Source organism: Falco punctatus (genome assembly GCF_963210335.1).
Source record: "Falco punctatus genome assembly, chromosome: 3".
Lineage (NCBI taxonomy): Eukaryota > Metazoa > Chordata > Aves > Falconiformes > Falconidae > Falco > Falco punctatus.
The window spans coordinates 76,211,998-76,230,334 of NC_137582.1; the positions used below are offsets into that span (position 1 = coordinate 76,211,998).

At 37.6% G+C, this 18,337-nt stretch overlaps 1 protein-coding gene across 3 annotated transcripts in view; it reads left to right on the forward strand.

Moving 5' to 3' along the window:
- The first annotated feature begins 369 nt into the window (after positions 1–369).
- Positions 370–18,337, forward strand: part of PTPN3 (protein tyrosine phosphatase non-receptor type 3) — a 106,206-nt gene continuing 88,238 nt past the window's right edge. For 2 of the 3 annotated variants that reach the window (XM_080378148.1, XM_080378149.1), the window contains exons 1-6: positions 370–524; positions 11,048–11,155; positions 11,301–11,358; positions 12,422–12,500; positions 14,016–14,060; positions 14,943–14,995. In XM_080378148.1, the coding sequence (XP_080234274.1) occupies positions 387–524; positions 11,048–11,155; positions 11,301–11,358; positions 12,422–12,500; positions 14,016–14,060; positions 14,943–14,995 (481 nt within the window). In that variant the 5' untranslated portion in view covers positions 370–386. The remainder of the gene's footprint in view (positions 525–11,047; positions 11,156–11,300; positions 11,359–12,421; positions 12,501–14,015; positions 14,061–14,942; positions 14,996–18,337) is intronic. The other variant, XM_080378150.1, reaches the window with a different exon arrangement.

Sequence of the window (18,337 nt, forward strand, 5' to 3'; positions counted from 1 at the left end):
GTTACAGATGATAAAAACTTGTCTTGACATTGCCTTCCTGCTTTATAGTAGGCATTTGGGTGATTTTTTACTGATTTAAACTGAGGCAATGGCTCATGCCTAACCTAAGTATACACTGCAGGAGTTACCTGTGATTCTTTTTAGAATACTCACATTTAGAACATGGAAGCCCCTCTATATATGCATTTATATTCTGGTTCACAATGCACTAATTTTACAACTTACTCTTTTCTGTAAGAAGCATTTGTTACTATAGGTATTGGGGATGTAATGAGGTCTTCATGATGATGTGGGTTTCTCTGAAAAAAAAAATAGGTGAAACATAGTGAATTATAAGAATTTTTATTAAACGTAATTTTATTTTTATAGGTTATTCAGCAATAGTTATGAACTCCCGTTTACGAGCCTTAGGTGGGAGGATAAATAACATACGAGCATCGGAACTACCGAAAGAGAAAACGCGATCAGAGATAATCTGTAACGTTCACTTTTTGGATGGCTCAGTACAAAGCTTCAAAGTCAACGTAAGTTTGGAAAAGTACTATTTTTTAAACGTATAGACATTTGTTTGAAAGCTGAAGATGAAATGTGGGACCCTGAGGCATGGGATTTCCAAAAGATGTTGAAGAAGTAGCTTTGCCATTACAAATTGCAGTATTACTAGCTATGAAATGGATTTTTAAAGTTCTATTATAATTTTCTTTAAAGTCAACCAGCTGAAATGTAATGAAATCATGCCATTCAGATTGTATCTAGGAGAAGGTCTTCTGTATAATATGGGAACCATGAAGAAACAGATCTGGTGATTGTTATTAGCTATGAATAAGTAATTCATATTTAAAAGGAACTCCTAAATTTAAATTTGCTCCTCCTTTTCTCCTGTCAAAGGACTGGTAGTGCTAAAAGGAGGAGGTCTTGTACTGACATCACTACAGGAGGTTACATATTTTTCTGAAATGCAAAGGTGATGAAAACAGGGAAGACATGGCTTGGTAGGTCAGTTCTGTTCGGTCTTTTGTACTTCAATGTAGTCTCTTTATCTGGGAGTGGGGAGAGAAAAGGGATTAATGGTGGTTTGTATTGTACATTTCTTACTGTATTGTGTTAAATATTTTGGTTTATAGCCTTCAGTACTGATCAAAAGTATTAGTTCATTTTTAAATGAAGACAAAGGAAATACGTTTACTCTTTAATCAGTTCTCAGCAGAATTACCTGACTATGCAGAACTGTGGATGAATTTAAGTATAATTGTGTAAATTTGTGTATATTAGACTTGTTTTATTCAGTTTGCCCTAGTTGAGAAGCAGCGTTTTGCTGAGGAAGCTGTTGTTGGATATCCTAGATTAATGCAATGCTTTCTTATTGGAGGTTCAAAACTTCACCTGAAAACTGTATTTAATGAAGTGTTCCTATAGTTATTGAAATAGAAATGCTTTGATAGGTAAACAGGTGCTTATTATTTTAATATATACAGAATTAGTCTCTATATTTTATATACTATGTATATTTATATATGTGTGTGTACGTATATATGAAGCAGCTAAGATTGAGGAGTGGAGTATAAGGAGAGCAGGTATATAAGAGAAAGAGCAACACATTAAGTATACAGTTACCATTGTTCATCTCCAGCATGCCCTACGTCAATGAGCTAGCATAATTGCCCTTGCCCTCTGTTCAAGGATCTTTGACAAATAAGGGATTTAAAACTTGTTGAAATCCATGCGTTAGTAGTATATTCTTCCTTGTAAACAAGTGTTTAAACAGCTTTAGATTTAGCACTTGGCCTGAAGTCCAGCACTGTACAAGTGCATTTTGCTTCTCATTTCATCCTTTTAGCAGTGAGTACAATATGGTAATTGAGAAACATTTTGAAACTCCAGACCCAGCTGGCTTCTCTCCCTGCCTTCAGTGTAGCCCCAGGGTGTCCCTTCTGGTACCTCCTGTGTCCTTCATCAATTGGAAGAGCCTCCTTTACTACAGCTGTAATGCTGAACTGGTGTAGAGGTAATGCAGGTCCCATTACTGCTTTATTGAAAAGAAATGGGGAGATGGCTATGTTATAGGCAAATGCGAGGAAGAGGTTTACCAAAAGGTCTATGATCTTCGAGTACTGAGCTTTTATACCTGACTGAGGGAGCCTGTGCTTTATCTGGCAGGATGGCTCTTCCTGATTATCTTAGCTTGACATCTGCCTAAGAACAGGCTTTGCTCTGCTCTCCTTGTGTTGCAAGGTCCAGTTCTCAAGGGTTTGGAGCCAGCTGTGGAAAATTTGTATCCAAGTTCTGCTTATGTTAACAGAAAAATTCAGCTTCATGAGGTTTGTACTGACTGTGTTTTTAATTGCCAACATCATTCAGTTTTACGTTTGTGAGCAAATAGTAACTCAGGTCTGTGGTTAGTCTGGGAATCAGCTAAGCACGTACTGAAGGAAAATAAGTTTTAATTTTCCCCACTAGTGAAGTCGTTCTGTGTTGCTTTAGAGAAACTCTTTCTCATATCAATACATTAGTTTATAGATCTGATTTTTCTCCATACTTTATTCATTTCTGGATGCCAGGTCAATTGATAATTCTATATTTTAAAGAAATTAAATATGCATATCACATGGCATGATTATCCGTAAGACAAATTAACAGCAATATATTAATATTGTATCAATAGATTATTAAAATGAAGGTGCTTTCTGAAATGGCTAGACATAGATCAAGATACATGGATAAAAAGGCATGTCTTGTGAATGTTGTAAATATGTTGTCTGGTTTTGTACTTTCTCAGTTTTTACTGTTATTGCTGAAATCTGTTGAATTTTTATCTCCTGTCTGACTTTGGAGAATTGGAACTGGATAGGATCACCTCTTTTAAAGCATAAGGTCTCTAGTGTTTTCTCCTTTTAAAGAACTTCAACATTAACTGTAAATTAAGGTTGGGAATTTTTCAGAGTTGTATGTTTAGCGGCTAGTGGTACCTGACTGTGATTTATGAAAGCTCTAAGTTTGGATGTATGTTACACTTCAAACTATAACATTACGGTACTGCTCATGTATACATAAGTATGCTTTACATTCACAGTCAGGATTATACTTTTCTACCGCAAATAGTGGAAAATGAATGGGGTAAAGCAGAATACTCAAAGCTTTGCCTTTGTCCATTTAATAGCATAAATGGAATTGAAGACTTCTGCCATACTAATGGCAACAGGCTGAAGAATACTGAGCATTGTTTTGTCATGTATCAGCTCTCTGAACACAGAATTCTTACTGCAGGAGGATTTCTTTCTTTAAAAGGCAAAGGAGGATTGTATAGAAAAGTAACATCAAATAAAAGAAACATCAAGGGTAAGAAGAAACTTGAGAGAAATTTGCTTTGAGTTTATGCAAATAGGTATTCCTAAGCTGTCATTTCTATTATCTTGTTGGCACTGCATGGAAGCTCAAGACTAGTAAATTTGAGGTGGATTTAAATTTAATACAAAGATGATAAACAGTCCAAACTTACAATCTATTGACACATTGAGAAGAACAACTTCAATATTTTGAACTAGTAGTAAATGACATCTTTAAAATGATGGTAGAATGTTCATGGTATCTCCAAATACTGAACCTTTTAGAGAACAGGGAGAATAGAGATGTGACTGACTTTTCATTCTGTAGAAACAGGATCTTTATAGAGCCCACACAGATAATTTTCATCAAACTTTGTTAGCAAAGTGCATGGGCCTATGAAACTTTCAAGTTTATAGCTATAGGTCTCTATTGTTCTCCTTGGTGGTACTTTCTTTTCCCGGTGGTTTTATCTGTAGCAGTAAGAATGAAAACGAAATATTCTAGTACTGGGCAAAGGAAGAAGGAAGGTGGATTTTGCTTATAGAAATAACCTGGGGGACTTTCTATTTATTGAGAAACCTGAAGATAGCTGCATAACTTGATTCTTGCAGATTTTTTCTTATTAAGTACTTCTACCAGAGAATATCAGTGGCCTGACCAACTGTAAATAAAGATTTAATTTTAAGAAACAGTGCCATTTTTATTATGTTTTTTTTGGCTTTGGCTGATTAGTGAAATGACAGGCTTTTTTGTTCATTGTTTTCATTTGAAGGAGTTGATACAGTTTCAGTGAATCTGAAATTTGTATTGATGGTGTCACAAAGAGTTAATCAGTATAACTTGTGGTATGTGCTGTTTTCAGGTCATCATGAAAGTTCACATGGGAGCACAGACAGACACATTCCACTAAATTACTTACAGGCCAAATAGAAACGTATGTGAACTCCACAAGGCTGAAATGGCCTTTCTTGTCTTGCCCCCGTTATGTGTTTCAGTATTTAGAGGGAACATGTCCGTAGTTCAGGCAAAGAGCAGAAGGTATACATAAGGTAAGAGTTGGAAATGTTCTTCTTTCAGAAACATTTCTGAGACAAAGACTTGACTGTACTTGGTAGAAAATGTTGCACTTGATTTTAATTATATCTGGGTTTTCTTGAGGCCTCCCAATACATTTCAGGTGTTTGAATTTTGTGAGAAGGTTAATTCACTTCTGTCTCTGGTGTTACCTCTGTCTTGTGCTAGAGCTGTAATGCATAAGCTTTCCACATGGAGAAAATGTTAGTTGTCATTCTAATATAGACAGAATGTGCTCGCATGCCATGTTTGGGTATGTTTAATAGCTGTATATTGAGCAATAATGCAAACTTACTTCTAACTTCTGATATAAACCTGCAGGAATTTTCTGTTATTGCTCTACTTTGACTCATTTACCAGGAATGACCACTTGGGAAGTACACCTCTCAAATTCCAGTAAATTGACTTTTACGTAGGAATAAAATTGACAGTGTCAGATCACTTCTGTATTTCATTGTCTTTCTGAGTTGATGCTCATGTCTCAGTACCTGTGATTTTTGGGTTTAGACTACTTAGCTTTTAGTAATAAGGTTCCCTTCTAGAAATAAAATGATTAAGCAGTAATAATGAGAAAAGGTGCACAATGTGAAATGCAAATTGTAAGGAATGTTTTTCCTTCCTCACCATCTCAGTTAAGCTCCTTCTTCCAGTATTTGAGAAGGAACACGTTTTTTACAGCTAACACCAACAATTGCTAATGCTGCATTTAAAATAATGGGCAGAGACAAGTCTTAAAGGTTCTTTTTGATTGTGGGTACGGGTTTTATAATTTTAAACTTCTCATAGTAAAATGCAATGATGCAGAATTGTTGAATCTTTGTCACTAAGTTTTCCTATTGGATATTGTTTGATAATACAAGACAGTTTAGTGCTAATATGTTTCCTTAATGTTGAAAGAACTGCTGGGTTAAGTTTCAGGCTGGCAACAAATATTTACTTTTATTTTGAGGCACATCAGTACGCTCTATGACTGAAAAACTGCAAAAGTATTAAATTTGATGATGTCTTTGAGGACAGTTAGGTGATCTGACTTCCATTGTTAGTCTTAGCCTTTCATGGGGCCTGGCTTAATATTAAATGCTGAAGGAAAGAATTAGTGGAGGAGAGATTTTTCCGGTTAGAACTGCAATGACTAACCTCGTGTATGTTTGTTTTAAATCATTTTTGAGGCAGAGGAAATGCAGTGGGTCAGAATGCTGTGGGCTTGGATAAATATTTTGTGTGACCTTTATATAGGAAAATACTGGGCTGGAGTGTATGGAATCTAGAAGAGTTAGGGGATGGGCAGGGATTTGGCTCAAGAGGTGGCAGTAGATCTTGCTGAAGAGGAGATGTTAAACAGTGCAAGGGTGTTAATAGAGTTCTTGACTGTCAAATTTTATGTGTTGCTATTGAATCTTTTTTTAGTAAATTGAAAATGTAAGACTCAAGGCATTATTAACAAGGAAAAAAGAGGCAGGAATATGAGGTAGCAGATAGGCTATCTTGAACAAGGAGTAATTGCAGTGAGGGAAATCAGTAGTGTAAACTAATAGCTTTCATAAGATGAGGTAATGTGTTTTTTCTAAGCTCAATTTTCAGTTGTAAACAATAGAGGAGGCGAACACTGTAGTTTCAGGCTGAGCTGCTGATGTGTTACTGTTCTGAAAAAGGTGAATGCTGTTACACATCAGGCAGGAGTCTTTAGCCAATGTCAAGGAAGTACTAACAGTGTTAGTCTTGGCATCAAGGCCGCCCTCCAGGGAATGTCACATGTAGATCCTGGTTACTCACAAAGAGGGAAGTTCCAGTCAGGCAGGCATAGAAAGGGCAACTAGGATACCCTGTAAAGGTCTGGACCTAAGGAAAGAAGAGGCTGCTCTGTTTGTTCCGGCCGTACAAAATCTTGCACGCTCTGAGTAAGAGCATCAGGTGGGTAAATAAATGCCAGGAAAAAGACAGAGTTAGTAGAAGAGCAAATAAATTAGCTGTGTAAAATTAGTGTGGAGATTAAAAGAAAGTGTAGCACTTAGTTCAATTTCATAGGCATGTTGGGACTGAAGGATGCAGGCTATTTGCTGGTGTATGACTGTTACAGGCTGAGTTAGGAAAGGATCGCCTCAAGCAGCATGTGAGGGGCAATGGGTATTGTGTCTGAAAAGTTCAGCTGGTGCTTAGCTGTGAGGTTATCATTGCCAGAAAGTGGGGGCAAAGCTTTTGCAGAGCGGAGGGACAGGGAGATGTGCTGTATGTTGCACTGTCCTCTTAAAGTGTCACTTTGTACCACTTACCTTGTGGAAGTTAAGCAAGTAATCCTTGTTATTTACCTCGCTACTCCAAACAGCAAATAGTCTTTGCTTATGTTTATGCAGTTCTTGGGACAGTGGGTCTTGGTCACCCCAGCTTCTAGGCAGTATTTGATGTTAAAAATAATGAAGGGGTTCTTTCTCTTCAAAATGGTGTAGCTTGCTAGAAATTAAACTTGCCTAATCTAAATTCCCTAAATATAGCAGGAAATTGTTGTGGTGCAGGCAGGGTGTAATAGGTGTTAGTTATGACTGCTTTAAATACTAATTTTTGGCCTCTCCAACATAATGTGAAATATACTTCAAGGTACGTGTAAATGGAGGTGAACAGTGCGTGGTTATGAGGTGGCTTTTAACAGTTCAAAATAAGGACTGGAAGGTGCCAGGAAGACTAAATAAATGGAAATTTCTTTTCGAGGTAGAAACAAACAAACCTCTTTTTAGTAGAAAAAACTTTAAAATTCTTAAGATTATCTTAAGAGCTTGTGTCATTGTAACAGTGGCTAATTAGGCTAGTGTGGAAAGTGCATAATTACTATTTCTTTTAAATCTCATTGTAGAAGGCAGGAGACGTGCTGAGACTGTCTTTAGTTGCTGTAATGGTTGACAGGGTTAAGGAGAACTTGGTTCTAATGCCCAGTTTAGCTGAGCAGTGTTGATGTTGTTTTGCCCTCTTCTTAGGGTGGAAGGGAGTGAAAATACGATGTGTTGTAAAGTACTTGACACATAGTATTAGAGTACAGTGTGGCTATGGACTGTATTGAAATGGATGTCAGCATTCAAAAGCAGTGATGTGACATTCTTAGCCTGCCTCACTTTACACCTAGATCTCAAAACTGTTTATGTGTAAAATAGATTGAAGGTTATGCAGTATGAGCTGTGTGGCAACTTTATTTTTAGGTGTATAGGCTGAAAAATAATTCAGGTGTTTCTTAAAGCTAAAGCCGAGTAAATACAGATTTTCTTCAGGAAAACCAAAAACCTTCAGCTTCAGGAATTCTAACAATTGAAGAAAACTTCAGCAATTTAAAATAACATTTTCTGCTAACTTTGATTTGTGGAGTGAGTGCTTGATCTAGGCACTGTGGAAGAAATGTGCTTTTAACACCAGAGGGCAAGAATTGGAGCCACAGAAAAGTAGTGTTGGAAATTTCTTGCGTTAGGAAACGTGGGGAGGAGGAGGAAGAGAAGGAAACAGTAGTAGATATGAAGATGGAGGAGACCAGTACTGGATGAGCAGCTGGGTTTAGGGTTGGGAGACCTTTAGGAAGGTTTCAAAGAGAGCTGCAACTGCTGAGCAAGAACACTGTAGCAGGAAGCTTGCTTGTCTTTACAGAGAAGCAGTGAAAAGGCTTAGCAATTCATGTGTGTTGAGGGAGGAAGGGGTGCAATTGTGAGAGGAGGGGAGAGGGAAGGTGGAGGCATCTGAATTGGGATGAAGAACCAAGCATGAAAAATGAAAGGGAAATTGGGAGATAATGCTGTTGCGACAAAAGGAGGCTGAGGGGAGTCAGGAGTGTTGAAATTCAGAGAGAAAACTAGCAGAAGAATCTGCCCTCTGTGGTCTTCTCCTGCTCCATTTGTAATGAAACCTGAGATGCTTCTGAACGCTTTCTTTCCATAAAGTCTCATCCCCTGTAATTACTGCTTTTGGTCACAGTGTAACTTGAGTTGTTTTATTTAGCTTGTGTCAGAAGTATGTACTATAGACCTACAATTATGCTTCTGTGTTGTGCAGGTGTCATGTGATGTCACTTGAAAGTGTTTAAACATTCTGCTTACAAAAACATGAACCCTGGGGAAATGAATGTGGCATGTATAGTAAGGCAGTGCTAAAGATGAAAGTATTCATGTCAGGAAATGCCCATTATTTTAGAGGATTAAGGATAATCTGCTATTTTCTTAGGGCCCTCTTGTAGACCTGTATGGATAATCTCTGTTAGCAAATATTAGTCTTCATCGTGGAGCCCGCCTGATAGATGGTGCTGGACAGAACTGCCTGACAGATGCACAGCATCGTGGCTGTGCGTGATGAGGAATGCCTGGTCGAGTGGTCCTTACCTGCCAGTGAGATTTAAGTTTCTAAACTGAGTTTAGGTCTGTGCTATTTCAGAAGAAAACCGGGTTTGATCAGTGCCATGGTTTGACTATCCCAAGGAACAGTACCTTGTTTGAAAGGAGGGGAGTAGGAATGTGCAGCTGGGGAAGAAGGAGGGGACAGAGCTGCTGCTTTTGATGGCTGCACAGACTTACAGGCCTGAGTGGACTTGCGTTTATTGCAAGACCTCAACTGGTTTTTGTGAAAGTTAAACAAGATGGGAGACTGTTGGAGGGGAAAGGGTAGTCTCATACGTAAGAGTTCAGTGTTGCCTACATTGTTTTATTCATACGTGACTTTGCCCCAGAAAAATGGGCATAACTTTTCATGGGAGGCCAACAGTTTGCTGTTACCTTATCTTGCATCTGGAGCCTGATGTAGAAACACTGAGTATTTAAATCACAAATGAGCTACTAGGAGTTCTGCTCTGGCAGTAGGGAAATGTTGGATAATATTCTGTCCTCCAAAATAAGGAAGCAGAGTGGGTGTCATTTGCTTGAGTCTTTGTTGTTCTTTTCCCATCTTTTAAACAGGAAGAATGCCTTTATGAGAAAAGGGAAGACTATAGAATATATTACTATTTAAAATGCTCCATTACAACAGTGTGGTACCCTGTTTAAAAATAAAATAATTAAAAAAAATATCAAATCTGTCTTCTGAACAGGACTTGAGCATTTTATAATAAACAAGATGTAGATAAAGAGAATTCAATACAATATTGGCTTAATAAAGTGAGCAGTCTTATGGAATAAGTAAGACTTGCCATCCACAAAAATTGTGGCCACTGTCATGCTTAATATACATTAAGTCCTTTGTTTCAATAGATAGCCTAAGAAATTTGTTTAAGAAATCAGAACTTGTGCTAAGGTAGTGATGTAGTGACAGGACAAGGGGGAATGGCTTTAAACTGAAAAAGGACAGATTTAGATTAGATGTTAGGAAGAAATTCTTTACTGTGAGGGTGGTGAGGCACTGGAATAGGTTTCCCAGAGAAGCTGTGGCTGCCCCATCCCTGGCAGTGTTCAAGGCCAGGCTGGATGGGGCTTTGAGCAACCTGGTCTAGTGGAAGGTGCCTCTGCCCATGGCAGAGGGGCTGGAACTAGCTGATCTTTAAGGTGCCTTCCAACCCAAACCATTCCGTGATTTTGTGACCTTAATTATATCAGAACTTAATTTTTAAGAAGTTTGTTTCAGAACAAAGTGCTTGTCCTTTGCAGTCTAAATAATTTTTCTCCAGTATTTTTTTTTTTTTTTGCATGTGTGCAGTTTATTTCTGCTTTTAAGAGTAACATTTGGAAGATATATGAAAAATAAGTATGCTATAATTTTTTGAATAGATGAGATAACAAGCAAACTGATGTAATTTTTGTTCTGTCCGGCAATTTTGTGCATAAAAATCTTGCCCTAAAATGCCATACAACTTTGCAAGCTATTTATTACGTATTACTGTATTTAGGATTGCAGCCTTGTTGAGGGGGTTTTGTTTGTTTCTTTTTGTGGTTGGGTTTTTATAGTATAGTTGGTTCACAGTGTTCTTTGGCAGAAGTTGGTTAATCTGCTGTTCACAATGCCATGGCATGGAGATACTTGTTTGGTTTGGGAAGAATTATACCGTGCTTCTGATTGTGGATCTCTGCAGCCTGTGCAATTCCCTGTTGCGTCAGTTCTTCCGTGATACCTGTCTTGAGGGATGTCTAGACAGAAAGTGGTGTGGCTGAACGGCAGCTGAGCACGCGGAGGCTGTGGGCCAGGCAGGAGTTGAGGCTGAAATACAGAATCCTATGGTTGAAGCACAGCATCCTCCTACTCTTTTTCCCGTCCTAGTGTATACTGACTTTGCCTTTTGACAGCTGATGTGGAAACAGTGAGCTGCTTTGGTGGTGACAGAAGGGGCCAGAACAGCCCCATGTGGCTGTAACCCATCCTTGCAGGTTACAGCTCCGGAGAATGGCATTGCTCCTAAAGACTGTGGTCAAGGGAGAGGTTGTCTCATCAAAATTAAGTTGCTGGACCAACCTCAGGGGCTTGATCATGTCAATTCAAATTATGAGATTTCACATGTGTAATGTGTTTTGGAAAGAAAGACTCTTAAAAAAGATACTTTTATCAGAATAAATTCTTATTACTGAGAAACTGTGAACCAATGCATTAGCAGCTATTTTTACTCATGAGTTACTTTTTTAAAAAACAAATATATTTTGATTATTTGCATCTTGAAATGTGTGAGGATTGCGGAGTTTCACTTCTGAAGTTTTCTTGTTTTCAGAAACAAGACACTGGACAGATTTTGTTGGATATGACCTATAACCAGTTGGGTGTGACAGAGAAGGAATATTTTGGTTTACAGCAAAATGAAACTTCAGTAGATTCACCTGTAAGTATAGTAAATAATAAATGTGTGTGCATGTATATGTGTGTATACATCTATATACACATGTATGTATACACACATATTTATGCACACACATACACATAAATAAGCAGTATTCATTTGTAAACATTTTTAATCTATCTAATAGTTTTTCATTTCACAGCGATGGCTTGAACCAAACAAACCTATTAGAAAACAGTTAAAAGGTAAGACTTGTTTTTAATATCTTGATTGTAACTGTGTAGTCATGCTTTTCTGTGTTCTTGTAACTAGAATAAATACAGTTCTTGTAAATTAGTACATCCAGATGGTAGATTTTCTTTAAGAGCAAGTCTTACCTCTGCACAACTTTTCAGCAGAACTTTCTATGCATCTCTTACTGCTATCTGGTGCTAATAAGACCTAGTAGGTCACTAACTTTGATGCTGTCTAACCCTGGCTTCTGAACAGTTTTGGACAACATGGTCATGAAAGCAGTAGTGATAGCATGATGCCAGTAAATTCCTCCTGATTGGGAAGGTAAAAACAGGGGTTTTGATCAAGGGAAGTGGAGCCAGTTTCGTGTCTATTTTCTGATAATTTCTTGTCTCAAGAAGAATAAGGAAGAATAATTCTGTTTTTACAAGAAACCAAGCAAACAAAACCCCAGCACTACACACTTCCAAGTGCATGTGTTGTTCCAGTATATCTTGTTTATAGACAGCTTTGGGTAACAGAATGCTTATGAAGAAGACCAGGTTGGCCAGCATGACCTTGCCATAAAGCAGTTTAGGAGGACTGAGTGACACTGTCCCAATTTCTGCTGTGAAACCTGAGCTGTGTTTTTCAGCTCTCTTACTTCTACCATATGCTGTAGGTTGTGTGTGACTTGAAATAAAATTACATAGAGTTAACATGGTGAACTTATGTTAATTTATTGTATTTATATGTAAGAGAGAATTGAGTATTATCCCAATTGAGATACTTCAGATATATTTGCTGCAATTTTCTCTTCTAATACCTATGAGGCAAAGCTAACTAAGTAATGCCTTTTATGTTAAGTAGCATATACAAGTGCTTTAAATGAAAGCGTTGCAATATTTGAGAGTATTTTCTTCTCATAGTTGGTGTTGGGGGATCAGGAGAGACTTCTGGTTTCTTGTAGTTTCATGAGAAAAATGCATCAGATTTCTGTGTGGTTGTTCATGTAATTTTTCTATAACTATAGAAATAAAAACCTTGGGCTTTTTATTAAATGAAACATTGATTTGCTCTTCTAAAATATTGCAGGAGGTTTTCCCTGCACCCTTCGTTTTCGTGTAAGGTTTTTTATACCTGATCCTAACACACTTCAGCAAGAGCAAACCAGGTAACTTCTTTTTGATATTTACTTCCATGAACTAAGAATATATAAAGCCCTCCTTTCCCATCTCCACAGCTTGGCAAACTATGCTTCATTAGATAGGTAACTTGACATAACTCTTTGTATCAAATATATTTGGAATTGACAGCTTGATGTGATGGTTATAATGAATGGTTTCTGCTATACGGAGCCTACAACTCTAAAATACAGCCAGAGTATAACCTAGTGCAAAGATGGCAGTTGGTTTATTTGCACCTTGGATTCCTTCTTTTTTGAGCACTTTGTTGCTTTAAGTACTTATTGCATGTTTTTCTTTCTTTTCTGATCCCTTAATTAATCAGATGCAATGATTAAAAAATAGGGGAGTTCAATGATTAAGCTGTCTGTATGCCCTAAGTGTATGTTGGAAGTTTTGTATCCACAGAGTCAGTTTTGAACACCTGTAGTAGCTTTAATGCCGAGGGTGTGGGAGGGTGGGGTTTATCTTTTTTTCAGGAAGAAAAGAGAATGGTTCTTGTTGTCTAATTTGCCTATTACTTGCAACATGCAAAGATCTATAGCGCTTCAGTTTATAGTAGATCTTTAAAATTTTCTTTCTTAACCTATCTCAGTTTTTATGGGGTGGTGAGGTACATGAATTATAAACAATTTTCAGTTAATTTGTCACAAGGCTTTAATTGAAAACTTGTTTTGTTCAGTGCACATGATTTGGAGTTCAGAATTCACAGACACTCATTAATCGGGCATTTTTGTAACATTTTTGTAATGTTTTCATTATCTGTTAATTTTGGTCACTTCAGAATATAAATAGTACAGCATGTTAAATGGTATTTCTTGTAGAAAATTTTGGCATCGACCTGTCTTGATATTTGCTAATCATGCAGTTGTAAGCTATTCTGCAGTTTTAAACTGAAATTATTCAAAGATCTGTTCTTTATGGTTCTTCACATCCCAACTCTCCAGGGTCACTGTAAAGTAACATTGTCAAACACTAATAAGAGCAAGACCGAGCTGCTCTTGGAGAATTGTTTAAGAGCTTTTTGTTAGCATATGCTACTTGAGAAATGTCTCGTCCTTCATTGAGTATTTCTAAAATAGACTGTCACAGTTTGGGGTTGGTTTGGGTTTTGGGTGGATGGTCAGTGTGTGTAGTTCGGGGGGGATGTTGTTTGGTTTTTTTGTGTGGTGTTTTGTTTTTTTTTTTTTTTTAATGTTGAATCTAAGATGAATGTTCCAGGGAGAAAGCCCAGTTCTGTAATGGTTTGGGTTTTGTAGTGTTTGTTGTGTCATTAATACTGTGGTCCTGGAGTTGACGTACAGACTGCCAAAGATGTTTAAAACCATGATGAGAGTGAGTGGGTGTATGATTGCATATTTGTAAATGGCACTAAGTTTTATTCAGCTGATTCTATAGTTTGCCAGGAAACTTAATAAAGTAAAATGAATACATGTAATCATTTCAACCATACCTTTTACATCTGAAAATAAATGTGTGTTTGTTTTCAAAAAAATATTTTCTAGGCACTTATTCTTCCTGCAATTGAAGACTGATATTGTGGAAGGAAGGTAATAAGAAGAATGCGCACTTTATTTATAATTCTTTTTTTAAATAATATTTTTTTTAAAAAAGCCTTTTTCTGAGAGTATTGTTGCTATAAAAATGTACCTTGTGAAGTACTGCTTTAAAAGAAAATTAAATTGGTAGGAAACAGTACAAATTTTAACATAACTCACTTAAGAATAGTTTAGAAGCCTGTTGCAATTGAGCTATAGGATGTGTTGCATGAATGTGAAAGATCTTTCTGCAAGGAATGGTGTGCCAGGCGTGGTATTCCAAACATGGGGACCTGCTGTCTAGTACAGTAATCGGGGGGAGCGGGAAAGAGCATTCATGCCATTGTTTCACATGATTTAAGGGTAGGCATATACCCAGTGGTTCCTTTGCCTGCAATTCCTGTGTGTTTGTATGCTTTAAAAAAAAGAGGGAAAAGGTGGTTTGAGTATTTGCTGCTAAATGTAAATTGCCTTTAGGTGTTTGCTTTCTTCTTTCACAGTCAGATTTGGTCCTGAGATCAGAGCTGTCTTTGTGCTTGGCATTTGGCTAATTTTAGTGTTTGTACCTAGTTTTAAATACACCAGACTGGACCTATTAACGTCCAGAGCTCCATAAAAATCCCTTCTCCTTTTGCTTTCCCGAGTAAGCATCCAGCAAGAATAGGAGCATGTCCTTTCAGGACTATTTATTTCCATTCACTTAAGAAGCTGTTATACAGCAAATAGCTTTTCATGTGTAGCCCTACTGTGTTTTGACAATCAAACTTTGTAAGAAAAAGTCAGATGCTCTTGGAGATAAATGAGTCTTCACATACTGAAGTAATTGCAGAGACATTGTTAACAATACATTTATGCAATCTATATTTAAATAAAACTGTTTTCCCCTCTTTCCAGGTTATCATGCCCCATTAGTTCTGCTGTTGTCCTGGCATCCTATGCAGTACAGTGTAAGTAATAACCAAGTGTTTTTTTGTTAATAAATGTATTTGACCAACTACCTTCTCTGCTGTTTGGCATGGAAAAATAAGGAAATATTTCTTCTTATCTGTTTGTGCTGAACATTCAAAATGCTACAGGTGATGCTTTATAAAGAAGATGCAGGTTATTTAAGCAGCCTTCAAAGAGTCTAAATAGAAATAGTATACTTGTTAGGTCGATCAAAAAAAAAAAAGTTGATACAAGAATAACATTGTTCTTAAGTGTGCTTGTACCGCTGACAAAAAAGGCAGGATTTCATTGTTACTGGAAACAAAATAATGAAATCTACCTTGTGTTACAGTAGCTACAGGAAATCATTCCAGGAAAATAAGAGATCATCTAGAGGAAAGTTAAGGGAAAGGTAAACTCATGATTAAGGAACTCCAATGTTTACTTATGTCATGTTTTTTCAGGGAATTTGATTTGTTAGTTCTGTAAAACTGTCTGGCACTTTGCAATACAATTAAGGTGACTCTATGTACAAAAACATATTCTCTTCTGCTTGCAACTGGCAAAAAGTAATTGTAAGAGTGATATTAGAAAAATATCTTCTGTAGGTAAGCCAAAATGGAGTCTGAAAACCATAATGGAGCCTGATCCTATGCCTTACAGGTATCCTAAACAGATAGTGGAAAAACAGCTGGAGGAAGACCTTTCTCAGTAAACAAAGGAAAAAAAACAGGTTGAGGGTTTAGTGGAGTTTGTGTATTTGTAGAAATTGTTGCCAGGGTAAGCATACTAGAATAGTTGTGTAGTTATTTGGCTGATGTATATTTATCCTGTTTCTTTATGGAAAGACTAGCAAGGTCTGCAGATATGACTGGTAATTTTTGCTTGAAATAAGGACCAAGCTAAGCAATTAAAAAACGGTTTTAAAAGGAGAAAGTGATAAACTGTTGGTATCTGAAAATCCCAAGTGGCTATGAAACATTCATTTTTATGTTTAAGTGTATCACATGTTGCACACTTTAATTAAATGGAACTTCAACCACATTCAAGCTTAGTAAGAACAGCTGAAACCAGAGCAAGTTTTCCAGAGTAGGCAGGAGTCCCAGTTTTGCTGCCAAAAGAAATGTGGTTTTGCCTCTGTATCCCTCGGGCACAGTAGGGCACTTGAAAGCTGAAATACTCTGAACCTTTAGGACTGCTAAATGCAATGCTGCTGACCCAATTGTGCTAAAGCACAAAAATGTAAAGGTACACTGAAGAATGCAAATATTTTATCACAAAGTCAAGGTTAATGTGATTTTTAAAATTAATTATGCCACAGGTAGTGTACCCCAAATCCCAAAGTAATTCCTGTTTCCCATTCAGTGTTACGACCGTTCTGGTTTTAGTGCTTTGGATACCTACTAATGCAGTTATTTGTGCTACGAAGGGGAACAACAGAAGGTCAGTGAAGACTGTGGAAGGGTGCTAGTGTGTTTTAATCTTTCTCCTTCCTAGTGGATTCTAGAATTTCCTATGCAGCTATTTGCTTGGTTTTCCTAACTCATGATAGTGCTATTATTACCAGAGTTTTTTAACTTTTAAAAAAACACAACCTTTCATTTTTGCTAGCTGATGGCCTTTCTGTTGCTGTTGGTATGATACCTACGTTTATTCTTTGCATTGGCAAAGAATGAAACATTTAAAAGAAAGACGTGTTCCCTTAAAGAAAAAAGAGGTTTGTTTTGCCTACCAGGTTGTTCCCATTTACCTGAAGATGATGGCCTAGAAAGACCTTCTGAAATCTGAGTGTAGGTCTCCTTATCTGCCCATGTTTGCTAGGATTCTTGTCAACTGAAATTGTTTTAAATTCTAGTCATACTTATTAAAGAGAGTTGAAGTTCTTGGATATGAGGGGTCTGATTATTAAAAAGCCGTTGTCTGAAGTTACCATGGATCGGTTCTACCTGAGCTGTTTCTTATTACAGCCGGTTCTTGGTGGTTTTCAGGCTGCTCCCTCCTCCTCCTGTAACTTCCCTTGTATGCAGAATGGGTAATAATCATTGCCTGACACCCTTATGGTTATTTGTTTAAAAGGTGGAGCAGTTGTCACTGGCAGGAGGGTTGAGGCAGGTGTCTTTCATTGCGCATGGTCTGATGTTTGGTATTACTGCTCTTTCTCTTGAACTGTTTTTCACATGTGGCAGTTGTATGATTAACCTTCCCAGGTCTGAGTTTTGCAAATGGACAGGTGGTGGTGGTGTCTGTTGCGCTGCTGGAGTGCTGCTTCTCTGTATGGCCCTTTGCACAGGCGTTTGGGTTCAGCACCGCGGTTCTGAAATAAAGTGCTGACGTTACTCTGCACCGCTGTGGCACACCCTGTGTGTCTCCTGGAGCCAAGTTACAGGGGAATACAAGTGGGTGTGAATACTGTGTCTAAATAGCATGTGACTAAACTTGATGACGAATACAGCTCAGACACTTGAGGAATGAGTTGTTAGTTTATTATCAGTAAATGTGGTTTGTGATAGAAATGATCCCTGGATTTTGAAAATTCTTTTTAATGAGAACTTAAGGTGCATTTCAAATAAATTCAAAATAGTTAAGTCTGAAGGATACTCTTGTACTCAAAACCCAATCTAATAATAAATCATTCATCTTGGATTTTTACTAGTGTAAAAAAGGGAATGTTCTATTCTCTATAAAATTAAATAAAGGACCCATGCAGTATGTGTACTGCTTTTTCTTATTTAAAATGTCACAAAGCTTAATCTAGCAACGCTTGTTTTCTGTCACTTCATGTAGTAATCTTTCATTTCCAGAACAGTATTTAAATTACTAACTGTTGGTATGTGAGGAGCCCCATGGGTTTGGTGGAAATACGCTCTTATGTGCGTAAATCCTTTGCTAGGTTTGACTTGAACCTAAAGCACAGCACCAAAGCAACAAAAGATGTTATGAATACTTCTAAGCTTTCTTCTTCCTGAGCATCAGCTGCTCAGTGATTCATTATGACTGGGGTCTCTCTCATATCTCCTCTGTCTCCTGTGATATTGTTCCCCGCTCAGCTCGGGAGGTTTCTCTAGCCCGCTGCTGTCTGTCATTGGGAGTTTGTTCAGGAAGGGGTTGACTGGTTACTTGGGATTCAAATGACCTTTAACACCTTCTAAGAAAAGGAAGGGTGGTGAGGGTGAGGATTTGAGGAAAGCTGAGCTTAGTGTGCCGGTTCCTCAGAAACTAGGCATAAGTGAGCGAGTTAGAATTTCAGGAATGCCAGAAGGCTGAGAATCCCAGAGGAGGTGGGCTGTAAGATTCAGAGGAACATCCAACAGCAGCTCCACAGTGAAAATTGCACCACGTAACTGCCTATCAACTTCTTGCCT